The following is a 23,724-nucleotide window of genomic DNA, read 5'->3' on the forward strand; positions in this document are numbered from 1 at the left end:
TGAATTTCGGTGAACAAAGTCTAATGGACCGACATGGAAAAAGATAGCTCCCTCACTTCTTTCTTCCTGAGTCAAGCGGTTCCACACACATGTATTTCTGAAAAAACACAAAAACAGCTAAAAGTTGTGATTATAGTAGGCCTAGTAGTGCAGCCACTTAGTCAACTGAACAAGCACATCTCATCTCGACACAGGGATCTCACTTTCCTGTTCATTTTCCACATATGTTCACAAATGCATGGCTATTGACTTCTACTGTTCACTGGTTTGTAAACACACGGCACCCAGAAGCCATACTGCTTGCTTCTGGGGAATTATGTTAATCTTTCGGAGCAATTTGGATACAGAGGGAATACACTAACAAGCACAGCACACTAACGAGGGAATCTGATGGGACGAAAAGCATCGTAAGCACTTGTGTAATTAAAATAATAATCAGTGCTCCATGTAAACACCTGCCACTGCTGCTCCACTACGCCATAGGCTGCCTTTAGCCCTTGTGCTCTACTACGCCATAGGCTGCCTTTAGCCCTGGTGCGCTTGTTAAGTGCTTTGCTTTGTCACTGTTCCCTGTGTATGATATTAAATTGGGAAAGTCAATAAAGTAGTATCTGTATCTATACTCCAAAAGGCACATCTCCAACAGCTACATCTTATAGCTGCATCCCAAATGCCTGTGTGATAGTATCCTGATAAACATAGACTTACAGATGTGTACTGCCTATTGCTACTGCTGCAATTTTCTCAGAGCTTGCGTCCGTCTAAAGCAGTGTTTCATCACAGGTTTTCCCCGACTGACAGTCTAGACCGACTAGAGAAACACTTCAAACACTTTAAAACATCAATGTTGTCTGTCTGTCTGATTGCAGCCTGGTCTGGTCTGATTCCCTGTGGCAGGTACCCTGCTGTGTGGTGGAAATGCAATATCCGGGGCTCCCAACAAACCCCCCCTCCCTCATCCTCAACCTCTATCTTTGCCTTCTTTCTATTAATTATTTCTATCGTTCGAGGCTTTCAAGAACACCCCTCCCTCAATCCCCCTTTCTCTTGTCTTGCTTTCTTTCTATGATCAATCTAGGCTATCACCATTCCTTCCTCATCAACCTCTCTCTCTTCTTTCTTTTCTCTCTCTGTCTCTCTCTAATCCAGGGTCAGTCCTACTGAGCTTCAAAGCACAACATTATTAGGCATGATTGAGAGAGCAAGGGATTAAAGGTCTTCCTCTCCTCCTCCGTACAGTGAAAAGCCTGTCAATAATACATTTTTGGCTTTAATTTCTCACTGTTGCACACTCCTTTGCTCTTGCATTTTATCTTTATCCATCCATCCATCCATCCATCCATCCATCCATCCATCCATCCATCCATCCATCATTCAACTGTTTATAATGTGACACCACCGGGTGGCACCCTACTCCCTAAGGGTTCTGGTCAAAAGTAGTGCACTATGTAGGGAATAGAGTGCCATTTGGAATGAATTCCCTGTTTGGAAAGGACATTATGCATGAAGCAATCACTATTAGTAGTCCTGCCTGAGGCTTATCTGTGTCTGGCTGTGACCTTTATTCTATGCTAAATAGTTCCACTCTCAGGCCTCCCTCTCCTCCCTGGAAATACACTGACATCTATTGGAGACACACAGCAATGGTTGAACAAATGCTGTTTCACGTTTCTAATCAACTCACTGTTTGAGTTTGACTGTCATCTTGTGGCTGCAAAGTAGACATGTGCATGAGTCAGATTCATACCATATACAGTCATTGGTCAGACTGATTATTCAACAACATTTGTACAATAGTCTACATTGCAGGGGCCAGGGCCCTTTAGCCCAGATTACTTGTTTATGCACACACACCCACGTACATACACAGTGGTGGGGGAAAATACCCAATTGTCATACATGATTTAAGGTCAAGATACCTCAATAGAAAATGATCAGAGGCATTTGGGATGACCAGGGATGTTCTCTTGATTAGTGTGTGAATTTGGCAATTTCCTCTCCTGCTAAAAATGTTAAAGTGTAAGGAATACTTTGGGTGTCAGGGAAATGTATGGATTAAAAAGTACAATATTTTATTTAGGAATGTAGTGAAGTAAAAGTTGTGAAAAATATAAATAGTAAATTATAGATACCCCAAAAACGACTTAAGTAGTACTTTAAAGTATTTTTACTTACAGTGCATTTGGAAAGTTTTCAGACCCCTTCCCTTTTCCACATTTGGTTACGTTACAGCCTTAATTCTAAAATTGATTAAATGATTTGTTTTACACATCAAACTACACACAATAACCCATAATGACAATGTGAAAACAGGTTTGTATTTTGCAAATGTATTACAAATCAAAAACAGATAGCTTATTTACATAAGTATTCAGACCCATTGCTATGAGACTGGAAATTCAGCTCAGGTACATCCTGGAAACAGATCTGGGGAAGGGTATCAAAAAACATTGGCAGCATTGAAAGTCCCCAAGAACACAGTGGCCTCCATCATTCTCAAATGGAAGAAGTTTGGTACCACAAAGACAGGCCAAACTGAGCAATCAAGGAAGAAGGGCTTTGGTCAGGGAGATGACCAAGAACCTGATGGTTACTCTGACAGATTTCCTCTGTGGAGATGGGAGAACCTTCCAAAAGGACAACCATCTCTGCAGCACTCCACCAATCAGGCCTTTATCGTAGAGTGGCCAGATGGAAGCCACTCCTTTCTGTAAAAGGCACATGACAGCCCTCTTGGAGTTTGCTAAAAAGGCACCTAAATTACTCTGACCATGAGAAACAATATTTTCTGGTCTGATGAAACCAAGATTGAATTCTTTGGCCTGAATGCCAAGCGTCACGTTTGGAGGAAACCTGGCACCATCCCTACGGGCATATTTCAGTTTTTATTTTCTATACATTTGCAAAAATTTGTAAAAACCGTTTTTTGGTCCTTCTGTAGCTCAGTTGGTAGAGCATGGCGCTTGTAACGCCAGGGTAGTGGGTTCGATCCCCGGGACCACCCATACGTAGAATGTATGCACACATGACTGTAAGTCGCTTTGGATAAAAGCGTCTGCTAAATGGCATATATTATTTTTTGCTTTGTCATTATTGGGTATTGTGTGTAGATTCATGAAAAACAATGACAATTTAATCAATTTTAGAATAAGGCTGTAACAAAACAAAATGTGGAGAAAGTCAAGGAGTCTGAATACTTTCTGAATGCACTGTAAGGACTTTACACCACTGCAAATACACACAGTTCGACAGCAATTTGTCTAGACTTTTATTTTGAAAATCCATTTCAACTCGTCCCAATGATGACACGGAAGAGTATTTTTTTACACGACCCGTCGCAATCGCAGAGTTGTCTAGTTACCGCAGTCACAAAGTCAATTTAGCTATATCGCAAAAAGGTATGAAAACAGAAATGTGCTTTTTGGTCTTAATTTCAAGTTAGGGTTTGGCATAGTAGTGTGGTTAAGGTTAAGTTTAGGTTTTAAATCAGATATTTAGAAGATACTTTGTAGAAATAGGCGGGGCTTATCCATTTGTGGCTGTGGTATCTAGTGTCGATCCAGTCGCAGTTGCTTGCTCGCTTCTGCTCACAGCAGCATAAGCACAGAATAGCGTCAAGGCTTGGTCACTGCGGGAAAGATGGCGACGGATAAACAGAAACATGAAGGCAGAGTAAAAATTGGACACTATATTCTCGGAGACACACTTGGGGTGGGGACGTTCGGGAAAGTTAAAGGTAAGGGTCGTGACTTTTCAAGTTTCGACCAGATACCCGCGAGACGATGGGATTTCTCGCACTTGTTGGCCGCTAAACTTGAGCTAGGCTAAGGTTAGCTGTTTGACTTTAGAGCCTGGCTGAGTTAGCTATCCGGTGTACATTTTAATCTATCAAGAGATAGTGCTTTGTCATGTTCTAACTAGTAAGCTTGCTAGCCAGCTAGTAATGTGGTCGAATGACAGAACTTAAACTAACCAAGTGTACTTGATAGTTGGCCAACTAGTATAGTCTGCGCTCAAATTGCTAACCTATGCTAAGTTAAATTAGTGGTTTCTCAGTCAGGAAGCCCCCCCCCCCCAGGCTCAATTCATTGGAGTGTCTTTGATGGAAGCCATACATACGTAACTATATTGGACCTGGCTGAATTATTAATGAGGACATATAACGTCGTTACACATACCCTTCCACCCCTCAACACCGCATCCCAGTACTATAGTAGTGTTGACATTAGCCATTGTTTATCCTCGACAGGGTGGAACATTGTCCCTGGGTTGCACACAATCTACACCATGTCAAAATCATTTCTAATGTCATATCACCTAAAATGACTAACGTTATGTCTAAACTTTAAGTAGAGGACCAAACTGACTTGTATAGCCTAGCTGCAAGGCAATCATCTGTTAGGCCCGTTTCAAACTAGAAAAAGGTACATTTCCTTGGTATTTGAAAACAACTTTTATTATCAAGCCACTACCAATTAGGGTTATAGATATACTGTTAATATCTTTACTACTTTCTCCCAGTGGTCACAATTGAACACACTGCACATTGGGCTATTTACTCCATGGTTATATTCTAGGTGACTACCTGTTGGTTAATGCATCACCAGCAAAACAGTTTAATCAATAGCAGCTATTTGTACACGCCCCCTTCCCTCACTCATTCTCATTTCCCTCTGTTCAGTCCTGTCTAATACATTTTCACTTGTTCTTCTGACCAGTTTTTAGGTCGGCCTATATTTGCTTACATTTGCCATTGAACCATTGTGTAGGCTACACAGTAATTTACATCCGTAAACTGATATAAACACAGGCCTATAAACCATGTGGAATAAGACGTTTCCTTCTGCTGTTAACCACAGTGTTGCATTGCATGTGTCATTGTGTAGCAGTTTGGGGCTGATAAGAAACCAGACATAAAAACAATCTTATAAGAGTATTTCCTAACTCTTCCTCTCTCTCAATTCAAGGGGCTTTATTGGCATGGGAAACATGTTAACATTGCCAAAGCAAGTGAGGTAGATAATATACAAAAGTGTTTACGGTTCATTTTTATTGTTTATTTCACTTTTGTATATTATCTACCTCACTTCCTTTGGCAATGTTAACATATACATATATATATATTAATTATATACACAGTGTTGTAACAATGTACAATGTTAAAGTACACAAGGGAAAATAAATAAGTGTAAATATGGGTTGTATTTACAATTGTGTTTGTTTTTCATTGGTTGCCCTTGTGGCAACTGGTCACAAATCTTGCTGCTGTGATGGCACACTGTGGAATTTCACCCAGTAGATATGGGAGTTTATCAAAATTGGATTTGTTTTTGAATTCTTTGTGGATCTGTGTAATCTGAGGGAAATATGTATCTCTGATATGGTCATACGTTGGACAGGAGGTTAGGAAGTGCAGCTCAGTTTCCACCTCATTTTGTGGGCAGTGTGCACATAGCCTGTCTTCTCTTGAGAGCCATGTCTGTCTACGGCGGCCTTTCTCAATAGCAAGGCTATGCTTACTAAGTCTGTACATAGTCAAAGCTTTCCTTAAGTTTGGGTCAGTCACCGTGGACAGGTATTCTGCCACTGTGTACTCTCTGTTTAGGCCCAAATACATTCTAGTTTGCTCTGTATTTTTGTTAATTCTGTCCAATGTGTCAAGTAATTCTTTTTATTTTCTCATGATTTGGTTGGGTCTAATTGTGCTGCTGACCTGGGGCTCTGTGGGGTGTGATTGTGTTTGTGAACAGAGCCCCAGAACCAGCTTGCTTAGGTGACTCTTCTCCAGGTTCATCTCTCTGTAGGTGATGGCTTTGTTATGGAAGGTTTGGGAATCGCTTCCTTTTAGGTGATTGTAGAATTTATTAACAGGCTCTTTTCTGGATTTTGATAATAAGTGTGTATTGGTCTAATTCTGCTCTGCATGCATTATTTGGGGTTCTATGTTGTACACAGAGAATATTTTTGCAGAATTCTGCATGCAGAGTCTCAATTTGGTATTTGTCCCATTTTGTGAAGTCTTGGTTGGTGAGCGGACCCCAGACCTCACAACCGTAAAGGGCAATGGGCTCTATGACTGATTCAAGTATTTGTAGCCAGATCCTAATTGGTATGTTGAAATTTAGGTTCCTTTTGATGGCATAGAATGCCCTTCTTGCCTTGTCTCTCAGATTGTTCACAGCTTTGTGGAAGTTACCTGTGGCGCTGATGTTTAGGCCAAGGTATGTATAGTTTTTTTGTGTGCTCTAGGGCAATGGTATCTAGGTGGAATTTGTATTTGTGGACCTGGCGACTGGACCTTTTTGGAACACCATTATTTTGGTCTTACTGAGATTTACTGTCAGGGCCCAGGTCTGACAGATTTTGTACAGAAGATCTAGGTGCTGCTGTAGGCCCTCCTTGGTTGGTGACAGAAGCACCAGATCATCAGCAAACAGTAGACATTTGACTTCGGATTCTAGTAGGGTGAGGCCGGGTGTTGCAGACTTTTTTAGTGCCCGCGCCAATTTGTTGATATATATGTTGAAGAGGGTGGGGCTTAAGATGCATCCCTGTCTCACCCCACGACCCTGTGTGAAGAAATGTGTTTTTTTGCCAATTTTAACCGCACACTTGTTGTTTGTGTACATGGATTTTATAATGTCGTATGTTTTACCCCCAACACCACTTTCCATCAATTTGTATAGCAGACCCTCATGCCAAATTGAGTCTAAGGCTTTTTTGAAATCAACAAAGCATGAGAAGACTTTCTCTCTCTCTTTCTCTCCTCTCTCCTCTTTCCCTCTTCTCTCTCTTCCTCTCTCTCTCGCGCTCCCCCCCTCTATAGTGGGGCAGCACGAGCTGACCAAACACCAGGTGGCTGTGAAGATCCTGAACAGACAGAAGATCCGCAGTTTGGATGTGGTGGGGAAGATCCGTAGAGAGATCCAGAACCTCAAGCTCTTCAGGCATCCACACATCATCAAGCTGTAAGTATACATAGGGTTGAAAGGTGGGAACCCGGTTACCAGGATTTGTTGCCCAAAACCACTCCCCTTTCCTTGGATAAAAACTGTGCGAAACTGGTCAATTATAATAAATTATTTATATTAACAGCATGGCATGAAATGGAACTATATTAAATTATATTTGTGAAATGGAGCTTTTTTAAAGTTATAAGCTTCTCTATGGCCTCTGCATGATTAATCAACGCTCAGGGTGTCAACTTCTTTTGTGACAGGTAGGCCAACATTTACTGCAACATCCTAGAATACAGTAATATAAAGACAGAATGTGTCTAATTTACCCATCTATATCTGGCTTTCGGGGTCACCTTTTTTATTTTTATTTTGTAGTTTTTTTTGCAGCTAGAGTTTTAAAACGGTCTCAAATATTGTTGCTTTAAATCAGTACACGCGTGAGCTCTCTCTCTCTCTCTCTCTCGCTCTCTCTCTCTCTCTCTCTCTCTAAATTGCATACAAAATAGATCATAAGTTTTAGATTGATTATATAGATGTCCTGGCCTACCTCTTTCAGGTCATAAATTCAATATAGCATTATCCTTATATTTAGCCAATAATGATGGGTCATGCATAATACGCTTCTAACTTGTAGCCGGTATCTAGCTCTTGGAAGGCCCTGCAGGAAAAGCTAGACTAGAATAGCTTGTTGGACATGATTTTGAATGTGTTATACCTATAGTATAGGTATAGTCTTTCTTGATTAATGTTAAATCCAGCAGCCAATAGAACTCACGGGTGGTTTTGAACGCGTGATGGCAGTAGGCTATGGCAGTTATTTATTCAGACCAATAACCATTCATTGTTTGTGAAGAGAAGCGAAAGCCTTCTGCATCTAATTCTAGTCCTGATGATGAGGACAACTAAACTTATTTAATTGTTGAAAGCGAGGAAGGAATGAAGCAACAATAGGTAGGAAAATAACATTAAGGGAAATATTACAGAAGGTACAAAGCATCATGGATTGTCATTTCTCTTTGCTTATTTTAGCTGTTCCCGCCATAATATGGACTTGGTCTTTTACAAATAGGGTTGTAATTCTGTATACCAACCATACCTTTTCACAACTGATTGGCTGAAACGCATGAACCTTTCTGGCGCAGGCATTCCGCAAGCGACCCACCTCGACAACATCCAGTGAAACTGCAGAGCGTGAAATTCAATGAAGTCGACTATTTCTCTCCAAACCATTTGTATTTCATATACCTTTGACTATTGGATGTTCTAATAGGTACTTTGGTATTGCCAACCTAATCTAGGGAGTTGATAGGCTTGAAGTCATAAACAGCACTGTGATTCAAGCATTGCTAAGAGCTGCTCACAAACACAGTAAAGTGCTCTTTGAATGAATGCTTACGAGCCTGCTGCTGCCTAACACCATTCAGTCAGACTGCTCTATCAAATATCAAATCATAGACTTAATTATAATAAACACACAGAAATACAAGCCTTTGGTCATTAATATGGTCAAATCCTGAAACTATAATTTTGAAAACAAAATATTTATTCTTTCAGTGAAATACACAGTTCGCAACGAGCCAGGCGGGGACCAACCTGTTGCATATACCCTGACTCTGCTTACACAATTTCCCTTTTTAATACTGCCTGCTAACATGCATTTATTTTAACTAAATATGCAGGTTTAAAAAAAAAATATACTTCTGTGTATTGATTTAAAAAAAGGTACATTTGTGCAACGAATGTGCTTTTTTCACGAATGCGCTTTTGCTAAATCATCACCCGTTTGGCAAAGTTGAAGTAGGCTGTGATTCGATGATAAATCAACAGGCACAGCATTGATTATATGCAACGCAGGACAAGCTAGTTAACCCAGTAATATCATCAACCATGTGTAGTTAACTAGCGATTATGAATACTTTTTTTATGAGTTTAATGCTAGCTAGCAATTTACCTAAAACCTTACTTAAAAGGTCCTTTTGACACTGGACTCGCGTAATAGGTGGTCAGGCTGCCACGCAGTTTCCTCATGGATTGCAATGTAATCGTCCAAAAAGGCCGAATACCGATTTGTTATGAAACTTGAAATCGGCCACACACTTTCCCTCTTTCTCACTTTTGATGGCACATTGTAGAACAGATGTCCACAGGCAGAAAGTGTACAATGTAATAATGTGCAGTGTAGCCCAAATACAGTGGGGCAAAAAAGTATTTAGTCAGCCACCAATCGTGCATGTTCTCCCACTTAAAAAGATGAGAAGCCTGTCATTTTCATCATAGGTACACTTCAACTATGACAGACAAAATGAGAAGAAAAAAAATCCAGAAAATCACGTTGGAGGATTTTAAACAATTGATCTGCAAATTTATGGTGGAAAATAAGTATTTGGTCACCTACAAACAAGCAAGATTTCTGGCTCTCACAGACCTGTAACTTCTTCTTTAAAAGGCTCCTCTGTCCTCCACTCATTACCTGTATTGATGGCACCTGTTTGAACTTGTTATCAGTATAAAAGACACCTGTCCACAACCTCAAACAGTCACACTCCAAACTCCACTATGGCCAAGACCAAAGAGCTGTCAAAGGACACCAGAAACAAAATTGTAGACTTGCACCAGGCTGGGAAGACAATCTGCAATAGGTAAGCAGCTTGGTTTGAAGAAATCAACTGTGGGAGCAATTATTAGGAAATGGAAGACATAAAAGACCACTGATCTCCCTCGATCTGGGGCTCGACGCAAGATCTCACCCCGTGGGGTCAAAATGATCACAAGAACGGTGAGCAAAAATCCCAGAATCACACAGGGGGACCAAGTGAATGACCTGCAGAGAGCTGGGACGAAAGTAACAAAGCCTATCATCAGTAACACACTATGCCGCCAGGGACTCAAATCCTGCAAATCCTGAAATTTGCTAGAGAGCATTTGGCTTGGTAAGAAGCATTTCAAGGTCCTGGAGTGGCCTAGCCAGTCTCCAGATCTCAACCCCATAGAAAATCTTTGGAGGGAGTTGAAAGTCCGTGTTGCCCAGCAACAGCCCCAAAACATCACTGCTCTAGAGGAGATCTGCATGGAGGAATGGGCCAAAATACCAGCAACAGTGTGTGAAAACCTTGTGAATACTTACAGAAAATGTTTGACCTCTGTCATTGCCAACAAAGGGTATGGTATATAACAAAGTATTGAGAAACTTTTGTTATTGACCAAATACTTATTTTCCACCACAATTTGCAAATAAATTCATTACAAATCCTGCAATGTGATTTTCTGGAGAAATGTTTTTCTAATTTTGTCTGTCATTGTTGAAGTGTACCTATGATGAAAATTACAGGCCTCTCTCATCTTTAAGTGGGAGAACTTGCACAATTGGTGGCTGACTAAATACTTTTTTGCCCCACTCTATATAACCTTTGTGTTGAACTTGACAGTAACACGTGTGAGGGGGATTATATCATTTTTTACTCAATGTTATTTTTGCACACATGTAGCCTTGTGCTCTTGATCAATGTCTGCTATAGTGGCCACTATAATAGAGCAAAAATAGAATGAAACAAACAGACATTCTATTTCTACTTTAAGATGTTTTCTTCCCAAGTGCAATATTTCGATGTGTGTGTGGTCACAAGCGTTCTATCATAAAGGCTGTCATGGCAAACTGCAATATTAGAGTTTTTTTTTTCTTTTTCTTGTGTGTCATTTGCAGTAAGTCTAGGCAACAAATAACATTAGATTTCTTTCTTTAAATTATTAGCTGTGATTTAGGTTCACATTAACCACTTATTTTACACAGAGACTGATTCATATAGATCATAATCTTTGTTTAATTAGTCTAAACCTGCATTTTAGTGCAAAAAAGTGTCACCTTTTTGGGTCCTCACCAGTTTGCATCCCTGAACATTACATTCTCTGGCAACGGCTCTGGTGGAATTCCTGCAGTCAGCATGCCAATTGCACGCTCCTTCAACTTGAGACGTGTGGCATTGTGTTGTGACTTAAGTGGTGGGTTTTAGAGTAAGTCACACTTTCTCTTTATCTCTGCATCTATGCTACTCTCCCTACCTCTTCAAAAAGCATCTTGATTAAATGCAGTGTTTTCATGATTTATCTCATTGGTTATGAAGGGTCAGCTTTCCCCTATGTTTCTGGCAGTTTTTTAAATTATGTATAACTAGTCCTATTACTATTCACTAAATGAAAAATCCCCTTACATGAGTTGTCTTCATGACCTGGCAGTGAGCTCATTGTGTAGGCCTAGTTGGGGCATTTCTGGGGGCCTGCTCCCTTGTGACTAGACCAGAATTTTTCCACTTTAAAAGGTCACCCCCTGGAGTCAAGTTTTATACAACACTTGTGTTGATAACGTTGTTACCAATATGTGGCACATGAGTGAAGAAATGTAGCGGTTTGCTCTAGTGAAGTAGGCCTATGTTTAACATGTTGAAGTGTTCCATGGCATGTGGCCAGTCTCCCTCACACCATCTAGTCATTGAATCCAATGGTGTTTTACTGCCTCTAGGTTAAGAATTATTTATTTGCTTTTGAGAGGATTAATCTGTCCTTAAACACCTGCCTCTTATTCTCAGATGTTATATTGCAATTTTCTTCCATTTTATTGCTGTGGTAAAGCTGAAATATAGCTGTTTAAAAAACAGGTTTGTCAAAGTTAGGCGATCCTTAACTGTTTTTGTCTGGTGTTTGAGTAGGGCCCAGAATAAATTATTATTATTATTATTTTTTAAATAAATCCTGATCAGATGGGCCGATTGGTCAGGGAAATCTCTTGGTACAATCATGACAAGCCTATTTTGTGTGTGTGACTGTTTTTCCTGTGGGGCTGTAGGTACCAGGTGATCAGCACCCCAACAGACATCTTTATGGTGATGGAGTATGTGTCTGGAGGAGAGCTCTTTGACTACATCTGCAAAAATGGAAAGGTAAGCCCCCCCCCAAGGAAAACACACTCTAATGTATGCAGGCTTTGTGACAATTATGGACCCGTTTTTAGTTCAACAACAAAACAGACATTAGGGGTTATTCTACATGAAGCCTCATTAAACTTATTACGGCTGAAAGTGCAGGGCGCCAAATTCAAACAACAGAAATCTCGTAATTAAAATTCCTCAAACATAAGTATTATACATAATTTTAAAGATTGTTGTTAATCCCACCACAGTGTCCGATTTCAAAAAGGCTTTACAGCGAAAGCACACAATATGATTATGTTAGGTCAGCACCTAGTCACAGAAAAATAGCCCTTTTTCCAGCCAAAGAGGGGGGTCACAAAAAGCAGAAATAGAGATAAAATTAATCACTTACCTTTGCTGATCTTCATCAGATGACACTCATAGGACTCGATGTTACACAATACATGTATGTTTTGTTCGAAAAGTTGATATTTATATCCAAAAATCTGTTTACATTGGCGCGTTATGTTCAGTAATGTTTTGCTTCCAAAACATCCAGTGATTTTGCAAAGAGCCACATCAATTTACAGAAATACTCATCATACATGTTGATGACAATACAAGTGTTATACATGGAATTCAAGATATACTTCTTCTTAATGCAACCGCTGTGTCAGATTTCAAAAAAGCTTTACGGAAAAAGCACACCATGCAATAATCTGAGTACAGCGCTCAGAGACCAAAACAAGCCATACAGATACCCTCCATGTTGTGGAGTCAACAGAAGTCAGAAATAGCATTATAAATATTCACTTATAAATATTCATCAGAATGCACTCCCAGGAATCCCAGTTCCCCAATAAATGTTTGTTTTGTTGGATAAAGTACATTTGTCCAAATACCTCCTTTTTGTTTGCACGTTTAGTTCACAAATCCAAATTCATGAGGCGCAGACACCTAGTTCAGATGACAGTTCCATTAAAGTTCGTAGAAACATGTCAAACGATGTATAGAATCAATCTTTAGGAAGTTTTTATCAAATCTTCAATAATATTCCAACCGGACAATTCCTTTGTCTTTAGAAAGGAAAGGGAACGCAGCTAACTCTCACGGTGCGCGTGAGACTGAGCTCATGGCATTCTGCCAGACACTTGACTCTAACTGCTCTTATTCTCTCCCCCTTCACAGTAGAAGCCTGAAACAGGTTCTAAAGACTGTTGACATCTAGTGGAAGCCTTAGGAAGTGCAATCGGACCCAATTTTACACGGTATATTGGATAGGCAAAGACTTGACAACCTACAAACCCCAGATTTCCCCCTTCCTGGTTGGATTTTTTCTCTCTGTTTTTTGCCTGCCATATGAGTTCTGTTATACTCACAGACATCATTCAAACAGTTTTAGAAACTTCAGTGTTTTCTGTCCAAATCTACTAATAATATATATCTTAGCTTCTGGGCCTGAGTAGCAGGTAGTTTACTCTGGGCACCTTATTCATACAAGCTACTCAATACTGCCCCAACGCCATAATAAGTTAAACCTATCTGTTACAATTAACTGTTGTTTTGGATTGTGGGTAATCTTTTGCTCACCTGAATATTAATGGCTTAGGTAATTGGCTATCTATTGTCAGGCTAGTATAATGGTTATGTTATAACCTGCCTCTTGTTTGTATACATCCTTCTGTATACAAACATATATCACAACTCTATCTCTACACTGCATTCTTTCTAAGTGGTTTTTGAGGACTACTAAATCATTCAAGCAAAGTCGCTGACCAAATATCCAGAGTGGTTACTTACATTACTGATATAGACACTGAATGGACATATCTCACCTCGTGTGTTCTGTGTGTCTGCGTTTCGTGTGTGTGTGTCTCCAGTTGGATGAGAAGGAGAGCCGTCGTCTGTTCCAGCAGATCATCTCCGCAGTAGACTACTGCCACAGACACATGGTGGTGCACCGAGACCTGAAGCCTGAGAACGTCCTGCTGGACGCACAGATGAATGCCAAGATCGCTGACTTTGGTAAGTCACTGCCACCCTCAACCCTAACCCTACACGAACTAAGCAGCAGCTTTCTACACCTATATCTAATTTACACTTCAAAATCGAGCCACATCTAACTGTACTGGGTTGGCTTGGTTACACATCTGCCATAGTTACTGGAAAGGGTCTGAAATGACACCCCATTTCCTATATAGTGCTCTACCTTTGGACACAAACACATAATTATGTGATGTTGTCTGGTGTTTTCTGTAGGTTTGTCAAACATGATGTCCGATGGAGAGTTTCTGAGGACAAGTTGCGGTTCTCCGAACTACGCTGCCCCTGAAGTAATCTCTGGAAGGTAGTCTTGTCCTCTCCTTTTCACACTAAAACTATGGTAGACCTGATGGGGAATGTGCTAATGTATACAAAGACCGCTGTCACATTTCAATGAGGAACACCGTTCATGTTAAAAGGACTGATCAATTTCACGGTTTTGCTTTGGTGAAAGACCCTCCCGTTCTTGATAAGGCTCACTGAATATTCACCATTCGAAACGACTCTTGGTTCATGTCCATGTTTTATGCAGGTAGTTTTGTTCTCTATTCTTCTGTGTTCTCTTTGGAGTCTAGACTGTTATTCTAAACTACTTTGTGGCAACTGTTTATGTAAAGCAGGGGTGGGCAACTGGTATTCCCTGGGCCACATGTTTTGTAGGCCCGTGGACCAATTTCACACACAACGTTTAATTTAAAATTATTTATATTTCTTTTTTTAGGAACTGTCTGGGTCTCAACTTACTGTCGAGTTAGAATAATAGAATACACAAGGTGCAATAAAGAAATGTGTTTGTGCATCATCAGTCATTCAATTAGCCCATGTCAGCTAAAATGTTTTCGATTGGTAAATTAGGCTAGCGGCCAGCTAACTAAACTTGTAGTAAGCACGGTCGAATTACAGACCGGGGTGGGGCCCATTGATCATCAGTTTATCGTATAAAAACTACAAACATGGGCCACCGAATGGCGCAGCATTGTGGTTCTAGAGCAGACATGGGCAAACTACGGCCCGCGGGCCACATACGGCCCGTTAGGCTTTTTAATCCGGCCCGCCGAACTTGTCCAAATTGTAGTAAAAACCTCCTTTTTTTCCCCTTTCCCTGCAATGCCCACGTTTCCCCAATAGATGGCGCACTCAAAACACATTGACCGTTGGAGTGGCGAATATTTCTCTTTATTTCACTTTAATTTTCACTTCGTTTCACGTCACCATTAAGCCCTTATGTGAAAATGAGTGGACCAAAGAGAAGGAAAGTGGACAGCGAATGCCGAGTGTTTAATAAGGAGTGGACAACAAAATACTTCTTCACTGAAGTCCGATCAACGGCTGTATGTCTGATATGCCAAGAAGCTGTTGCGGTTTTCAAAGAGTACAATATCAGCCGTCACTTTGCCACAAAGCATGCAAACTATGCTAGCAATAGTTAAGAGCAATGCGCATTTACGCACAGCAGCGGTACAGTAGCTTAATTAACACGCCGCACATCGCTCTTAATTTAAATTTACATTTTCAGCTGCAGGTAGGATATTTAATACAGCCTATGTCTGTGTGCTTGGCAACGATACACGTGTACTGTTTGCGCGTGAAGGCGAGGGCGTCCGTGGCGAGTTTGTAGAGCGCGCGGTCAGGACAATCCATCCATGATTTTGCGGAGTTTAACACAAGTAGATATTATTGAGCTTGAGTATTTCGTTGTGTAATAATATGTTTTGAATGTTGAAAGTGATTCCATTTTTCAATAAATGTTGATTTCTTTAACTTTGCACCTTCGATTGAAACTTATTAAAAACAGACGCAATCTTGATAAATAACAGTGCGTATGTTATTTTAATCTATTTACATTTCCTCCTCCCAGTATCTGCGAAATAGTATGTAAATGCCATATCTTGCATATTCCTTGAGACAAATTTATTAACTGATAAGGGCTATTTTTCACATTTGAAAGACAGTTAATAAATTGGGTTGTAGTGTTCTTACTGTGCTATGAGGTTTGCACACACTACATTTAATGCTTTAGTATATCCGGCCCAAACACTCCCTCCAAATGCTCCTGGCCCGGCCCCTCTGTCAAATTTTAGAACCCATTGTGGCCCGCGAGTCAAAAAAGTTTGCCCGCCTCTGTTCTAGAGGCTTCACTACAGACCCAGGTTCGATACCAGGCTGGCTGTCACTGGGAGACCCAAGAGGCGGTGCACAATTGGCCAGTGTCGTCTGGGTTGGGGGGGGGGGGGGGGTGTGGCCGGCTGGGATTTGTCCCATCACGCTCTAGCGACTCCTTGTGGCGGTCTGGGCACCTACAAGCTGACGTCAGTCGCCAGCTGGACAGTGTTTCCTCCAACACATTGGTGCGGCTGGCTTCCAGGTTAAGCGAGCAGTGTGTCAAGAAGCAGTGCGTGGCTCTCGACCTTGGCTCTCGACCTTCGCCTCTCCCAAGTCCGTTGGGGTGTGGTGTTGGTACATAGATCCACTGCGGCCCCTCATGAGTTCAGTTTTTTTGTGGCTCCCCACCCCCATCAAATTTGGCCGTACTTGATCTAAAGGGATTCATCAATGTTTGATTGACCTGTTTCCTCCCAGGTTATATGCAGGTCCTGAGGTGGACATCTGGAGCAGTGGGGTGATCCTGTATGCCCTGCTGTGTGGGACGCTGCCCTTCGATGACGACCATGTGCCAACGCTCTTCAAGAAGATCTGTGACGGGATCTTCTTCACTCCTCAGTACTTGAACCCCTCTGTCGCCGCCCTGCTCAAACACATGCTGCAGGTGGATCCCATGAAGAGAGCCACCATCAAAGAAATCCGGTAAGAAGGGGCAAGTGTTCAACTTCACCTAAATGCATTCCATTCAAATACAAAGTGTATTTAAACACCTGAATACACTCTGCAGTAGAATAATGTAAGGTAAAATACATTTAAAACTCAAATTAAACTTGCTCCACATTAAACTGTAACTGAGGTTTCATGCTGTACTACCTATCATGGGTGGAAAACTCCTGTCCTGGGGAAGCTCCTGCCTTCTCTGTGCAGGCTTTAGTTCCAGCACTAACAAAGTCAACCCACCCCTTCTGGTCAACACATTATCTAGCTGCCCTGTTAAGAAAAACCTTTTTTTCCTATGGGATAAAATACTAGTTTGACCCTGACTTTAACCAACCTCTATCTTCCCTCCCCTCGCCACAGAGAGGATGAATGGTTCAAAGAGGAGCTCCCCAAGTACTTATTCCCAGAGGACCCGTCCTACAGCAACAACATGATTGATGACGAGGCCCTGAAGGAGGTGTGTGAGAAGTTTGAGTGCACTGAGGAAGAAATCCTGACTTGCTTGTACAGCCGCAACCACCATGACCCCCTGGCTGTGGCCTACCACCTCATCATCGACAACCGCCGCATCATGTCCGAGGCCAAAGACTTCTATCTGGCGTCCAGTCCCCCAGACTCCTTCTTGGACGATCAGCACCTGACCGCCTCTGCCGCAGGCCTTAAGCCCCACCCCGAGCGCATGCAGCCATTCCTGGCAGTGGAGACCCTTCCCAGGCCGAGGCACACGCTGGATGAGCTGAACCCACAGAAATCGAAGCACCAGGGGGTGAGGCGGGCTAAGTGGCACCTGGGGATCAGGAGCCAGAGCAGGCCAAATGATATTATGTCTGAGGTGTGCCGGGCCATGAAGCAGCTGGACTATGAGTGGAAGGTGAGTGGAAGGGGAGGGAGAATCATAGAGTGGGGATGAGGATGGTGGGAAGGAAGAGTAGAAAGGGAAGGGAGAGTCTGAAGGAGTTGGTAAAGACGTCAGGTAGAAGTACACAGAAAACCATCAAGGGTTACTCATGTCAAGGGGTAGTGGGGAAATAAGGTATATTGAACAAAAATGTATGAAATCTGTTATGTTGGTTTCATTAGCTGAAGTAAAAGATCACAAATGTTCCATACGCACAAAAAACCTATTTCTCTAATTTTGTGCACAAATGTGTTTACATCCCTGTTAGTAAGCATTTCTTCTTTTCCACCATAATCCATCCAGCTGACAGGTGTGGCATATCAAGAAGTTGATTAAACAGCATTATCATTACACAGGTGCACCATGTGCTGGGGACAATAAAAGGCCACTCTAAAATGTGCAGATTTGTCACACAACACAATGTAACAGATGTCTCAAGTTTTGAGGGAGTGTGCAATGTCATGCTGACTGCAGGAATGTCCACCAAAGCTGAGCATTTGTTAATTTCTCTACCGTAAGCTGTATCCAACATAGTTTTAGAGTATTTGGCAGTACGTCCAACTGGCCTCCCAACCGCAGACCATGTGTAACCATGCCAGCCCAGGACCTCCACATCTGGCTTCTTCACCTGCAGGATCGTCTGAGACCAGCCATCCGGACAGCTGATGAAACTGTGGGTTTGCACAACTGAAGAATTTCTGCACAGTCAGAAACTGTCTCAGGAAAGCTCATCTGCGTGAATTCGTCCTCACCAGGATCTTCACCTGACTGCAGTTCGACGTCGTAACTGACTTCAGTGGGCAAATGCTCACCTTTTGATGACCACTGGCACGCTGGACAAGTGTGCCAATCCCGGTTTTAGCTGTACCAGGCAGATAGCCGACAGCGTTTATGGAGTCGTGTGGGCGAGTGGTTTGCTGATGTCAATGTGCGTTGGGGTCATGGTTTGGGCAGGCATAAGCTACAGACGATGAATAAAATTGCATTTCATCAATAGCTATTTTAATTCACACCGCTACCGTGACGAGATCCTGAGCCCATTGTTATGCCATTTATCCGCCACCATCACCTCATGTTTCAGCATGATAATGCAAGACCCCATGTCACAAGGATCTGTAAACAATTCCTAGAAGCTGAAAATGTCCCAGTTCTTCCATGGCCTGCATACTCACCAGACCTGTCACCCATTGAGCATTGGGATGCTCCGTTCGTGTACAACGGCGTGTTCCAATTCCCGCCATTATCCAGCAACTTTCTAACGGCCATTTAAGAGGAATGGGACCGCTTTCCATAGGCCACAATCAATAGCCTGATCAACTGTATGCGAAGGAGATGTCGCGCTGCTTGAGGCAAATGGGGGTCACACCAGATACTGACTGACTGGTTTTCTGATCCACACCCCTACCTTTTTTGTAACGGTATCTGTGACCAACAGATTAATATCTGTAGTCCCAGTCATGTGAAATCATAGATTGGGACCTAATGAACTGATTTCAAATGACTGATTTCCTTTTTATGTTTTTTTGTTAAAGTACTTGCCGTTATTAGTATTTTTCGGCTTGGTGTGAATTACTGGTTTTGTCAGGTTTAGTTCTACCTGACCTGGAATGGAATGCGGCTATTTCCTCCTTGGGTTCTATTTTAGTATGGCACGACTTTTACACTATATCAGCTGACTGACTCAATTTAAAAATGTATCTTGAGGAAAAATGAGAGCAATTTATGAAGGAAATGCTCAGTTTCCTGTTTATCCTTCTCTTGCCCTGATAGATTGAAAGCAGCTATTTATGGTTTTATGTGTTTGGGTACACAGTAATAAAACATACTGAGCTTCATATACAGTCCCACAAAGTTAACCACTGTTCTATCTAGACTCTAAAAGTTCTGATATGGTCATAGTGCTCTTGTAACATTGTTGCTTCCGTCCCTCTCATTGCCCCAACCTGGGACCCTCTGCACAAATGGACAATGTTCACCTCGGAAGCATCGTTACCTGTCGCACCCCAAAAGCTATGGACCTTGCAGAGCAAGGGAAAAAACTACTTCTAATAACTGATTGAAACATACTAGTGCACACCGCTAACTAGCTAGCCCTTTCACAGCGGCTACACACTTCGTATCCTTTTTGCTGTTATTCAGAAGTTATCATTTTGATGACAAGAGGCAACATGTTCTAAACGGTCACTGAAGTCACTTAAATACAGATCACCGCTGAAGCAGCTACTGGAGCCATATTTAAAAATGTAATGTTCTGTGCTGTATGTTATATCAAAAACATACTATACCCAGCTTCTGACATCCAGTTGAATGCATCACTAATCTCCATATCCTCTTCCCCAGGTGGTGAATCCGTACTACCTGCGTGTAAAGAGGAAGAACCCAGTGACGGGCATGCAGACCAAGATGAGCCTTCAGCTCTACCAGGTGGACAGCAGGACCTACCTCCTGGACTTCCGTAGCATAGACAGTACGTCAATCTGGACTTAATGAGAACATGTCTAGAACTTGGAAGTGGTTTTCTACACTGCTGACTATGCCATCACAGAAAATTGCCTATAAAATATGAGGCTGAGTGGAATGCAAATCAACTCGTCAGACTTCAAAATTGTTCATGTTTTTTTGATCACCTTAGACATGTCACAGGTCTGTCTAGTGGCTTTTGGTTGTTGGTTGTAACCACCTGTGTGTTTTAACATTCTCTTCCCTTCTCTCTGTAGATGACATGTTGGAGGCTAAATCTGGGACCGCCACTCCTCACCGGTCTGGGTCAGTGGGAAACTACCGCATGGCCCTTAAGAACGACACTGCTGAAGAGGGGGGGTCCCAAACCGAGGAGGCTAAGGACGACGCTACCCTGACCCCTGCCACCTCCATCCCTCCCACCCCCACCAAGGCCTCGGAGAGCTCCCTGGCCTCCTCGCTCACCTCCTCTGTTGACTCAACAGGAGGTGACCTCGCTCCGACGACAGTCTACCCGCGGCCCGGCAGCCACACCATTGAGTTTTTTGAGATGTGCGCCAATCTCATCAAGCTACTTGCACGATAGCTCACAATCAAGTCAAAACATTAGCCTTTTTTTCTCTCAGAGTGTCCTTATAAGCAATAAGCATACAACCGATTCATGGCTCAATTCATCCCCACCTCGGGAGGTTGAGCTGGCTAGGGTTGTTCCATGGCACTGATGATGCAGATTTGGTTTGCACCTACCCTGACTCACAGGGGGGTTGTCAGAGCAGAGGTGCGGGCGGGGCTTAGAGAACGTTGAATGACAGACCAAGCCACTTTATTATATTCATGATGACAGAATACTATTTTAGAGATGGTTTTACATTTTCACGATCATTTTATTTGGCAGACGATGATTTCTTCCTCCTTTTAGATCACATTCCACCCTTACATATATAGGCTAAGTCTGAATGATACACTGAATTTGCTTTACTGTACTCAGTGGGCTTTGCTGTCCTTTTTCCAGTAGAGAAAACAAAACCTAAGTTTTTGTGTGCAGAAAGGAGAGCTATAGGGGGGGGGTAGGGTGGCTGAGGGGAAGGAGGCACTTTTGCTAAGTAGTTTTCTTATTTCTGTCCTGCTCTGTCTGTTTCTCTACAGTAGATGTCTAAGAACGTGTGCAGAAAGACAGGCAGCTGAACTGCAGGCCTTTCAGGGTTAGCTGCACTGACCATAACAAGGGTTGTCGTGCCAACGATGCCCGCTGACTCACTGAGGAAGTGCAATGACCCTGTATATTTCTTACTCGATCGCGTCAGGTGGAAGAAAGAAGTTAGCACTTAATCCACATTTTGGATTAAAATTTAATCCAAGTTTTTTGTTAATTGAATTAAGACGTCCATGTTTTTTCTCCATTATTGTAAAAAAAATGTTTGGATTTGTTTGTCCTCTACATTTTATATAGAAATAAAAAATACATTTGGATATATTTATCAGTGCTTTAACTGGGAATTGTAGATTATATTGAGAAATGATTATGGAGTGAAATCTTTCTTGAATTTTTGCATTACGACTATTGCTGGATGACATTTTATTCCTTTTACTGCTTTCTTAAAATCAATTTCACCATTTTTAATCAGTTATTATATACACAGTTTTTCCTCACTATTGCCCAAGAGTTCTTTGCTGTTAGTCATAATGAGACGTACACTATCCTTTACTTAATTCAAAAGTACTTTTTTTATTTTACTAATTTATCTTTGAGGTTGAGGGCTATATACATTCATACATCTGAATATCTCTTGACTGAGTGACATGCCTTTTAGCAGGATTTGATCAACATTCAGTTTGTACACATGCCTATTCATCAAGTTACACATTGAGAAATTGGGACCATTGAGTGGTGATTTGATAATGTAAATTGATAAAAGAAACAATCACAACAATCATTTCACTTTTCTTGGCCCACAATAGATAACTTTGGATGTAAGTTTACATATTTTCCCAAACCTTACATTTATTTAATGTGCTCCAGGAGAATTTTTTTTTTTCTACATTTTATCTTGAGTGTCAAGACTGAGATTGAATGAGAGTTATTGTCACTTCGATTGCATCGTTATTGTCACTTCGATTGCATCGTTCTGTTTGCTGCCTTATCATTATCAGTACTGTTGATCAGTTTTATATCAGTGAATATAAAAACATCTATCTACTTCTATCCTCTTATGTGGGGCTGGTTTTGGTCTGAATAAAGGACGCGATTGGATTGTGACTGCAAGGTCTAATTTGTAGACCAAATTATCATTAAAACATTTGTAGGACTAAACTTTTTTTAGTTTTCAAAGACCGTTGCAAGTTCTATTCCAAATAATGCATACGGTGAATTGTGGGGATGTTTGAAATAAGTTAGTGTGAGACCATGTTCTTCTAATGGCTTACTGAGGAAGTGCAATTGCCCTGTGTCTTTCTCTCTCAACAATGTTCTAACGGCTTATGATGTAAGTTGCACATTTGGTGAGTAGTTTTTCACCTTTTGAGTGGGAGTGTTAAGAGCTGACTATTTGCAGGAGAAATATCTTTCATTGTATTTGTATTAACTGCTTTAATTAAGAAATCTTGTTTTAATTTTATTTGGTGTGTAAAGGGACCTTACTACTATAATGACCGTGTATCAAATGGACAGTCTGTTTAAATCATTTGTACACACAACTGCCTAATAAACAGCAAAATTGCACAGGTTTTCATGTCTTCCCTTGTTTCTGTTGGCATTGGCAAATGTGTAAAATAAAAAGTTAACAATACTATGTTGCATGGCGGAAAATATAAAACTGTTCCAGATTTAAAGAGTAGCAAAAGACCTGGAAGCATGTAAAGAATGTAGCTATGTAAAAAAAAAAATGTATTGGTCACACACATTTAGCTAGTTATCAACAGTGTAGTAATATCTAACAATTCACAATAGACACATCTAAAAGTAAAAGAATGGAATTAAGTACTATATAAATATTAGGACGAGTAATGTCAGAGTGGCATTGACTAAAAGTAGAATAGAAAACAGTATATACATATGAGACGTGAAAAGCAGAATACAGTATATACAGTTGAAGTCGGAAGTTTGCATACACTTAGGTTGGAGTCATTAAAACTCCACCTATTCCACAAATTTCTTGTTAACAAACTATAGTTTTGGCAAGTCGGTTAGGACATCTACTTTGTGCATGACACAAGTAATTTACAACAATTGTTTACAGACAGATTATTTCACTTATAATTCATTGTATCACAATTCCAGTGGGTCAGAAGTTTACATACACTAAGTTGACTGTGCCTTTAAACAGCTTGGAAAATTCCAGAAAATGATGTCATGGCTTTAGAAGCTTCTGATAGGCTAATTGACATAATTTGAGTCAATTGGAGGTGTACCTGTGGATGTATTTCAAGGCCTACCTCTGACCTCAGTGCCTCTGCTTGACATCAAAAGAAATCAACCTCAGAATGTTTGTTTTTTCAAAACGCCTGAAGGTACCACACAGCTGTCATACCGCTCAGGAAGGTGATGCGTTCTGTCTCCTAGAGATGAAAGAACTTTGGTGCAAAAAGTGCAAATCAATCCCAGAAAAACCGCAAAGGATCTCGTGAAGATGCTGGAGGAAAC

The 23,724-nt window shown here is 41.3% G+C and overlaps 1 protein-coding gene across 1 annotated transcript; it reads left to right on the forward strand.

Moving 5' to 3' along the window:
* Window positions 1-3,401: 3,401 nt before the first annotated feature.
* Window positions 3,402-22,808, forward strand: LOC124049141 (5'-AMP-activated protein kinase catalytic subunit alpha-1-like). The gene is made up of 9 exons (XM_046370510.1): window positions 3,402-3,736; window positions 6,827-6,968; window positions 11,797-11,890; window positions 13,741-13,885; window positions 14,120-14,207; window positions 16,484-16,708; window positions 17,087-17,597; window positions 19,965-20,091; window positions 20,342-22,808. The coding sequence occupies exons 1-9, from the start codon at window positions 3,640-3,642 to the stop codon at window positions 20,668-20,670; spliced, it is 1,758 nt and encodes a 585-aa protein (XP_046226466.1). The 5' UTR covers window positions 3,402-3,639; the 3' UTR covers window positions 20,671-22,808.
* Window positions 22,809-23,724: the final 916 nt, after the last annotated feature.

This window comes from Oncorhynchus gorbuscha, linkage group LG11, assembly GCF_021184085.1.
Source record: "Oncorhynchus gorbuscha isolate QuinsamMale2020 ecotype Even-year linkage group LG11, OgorEven_v1.0, whole genome shotgun sequence".
NCBI classification, from domain to species: Eukaryota; Metazoa; Chordata; class Actinopteri; order Salmoniformes; family Salmonidae; genus Oncorhynchus; species Oncorhynchus gorbuscha.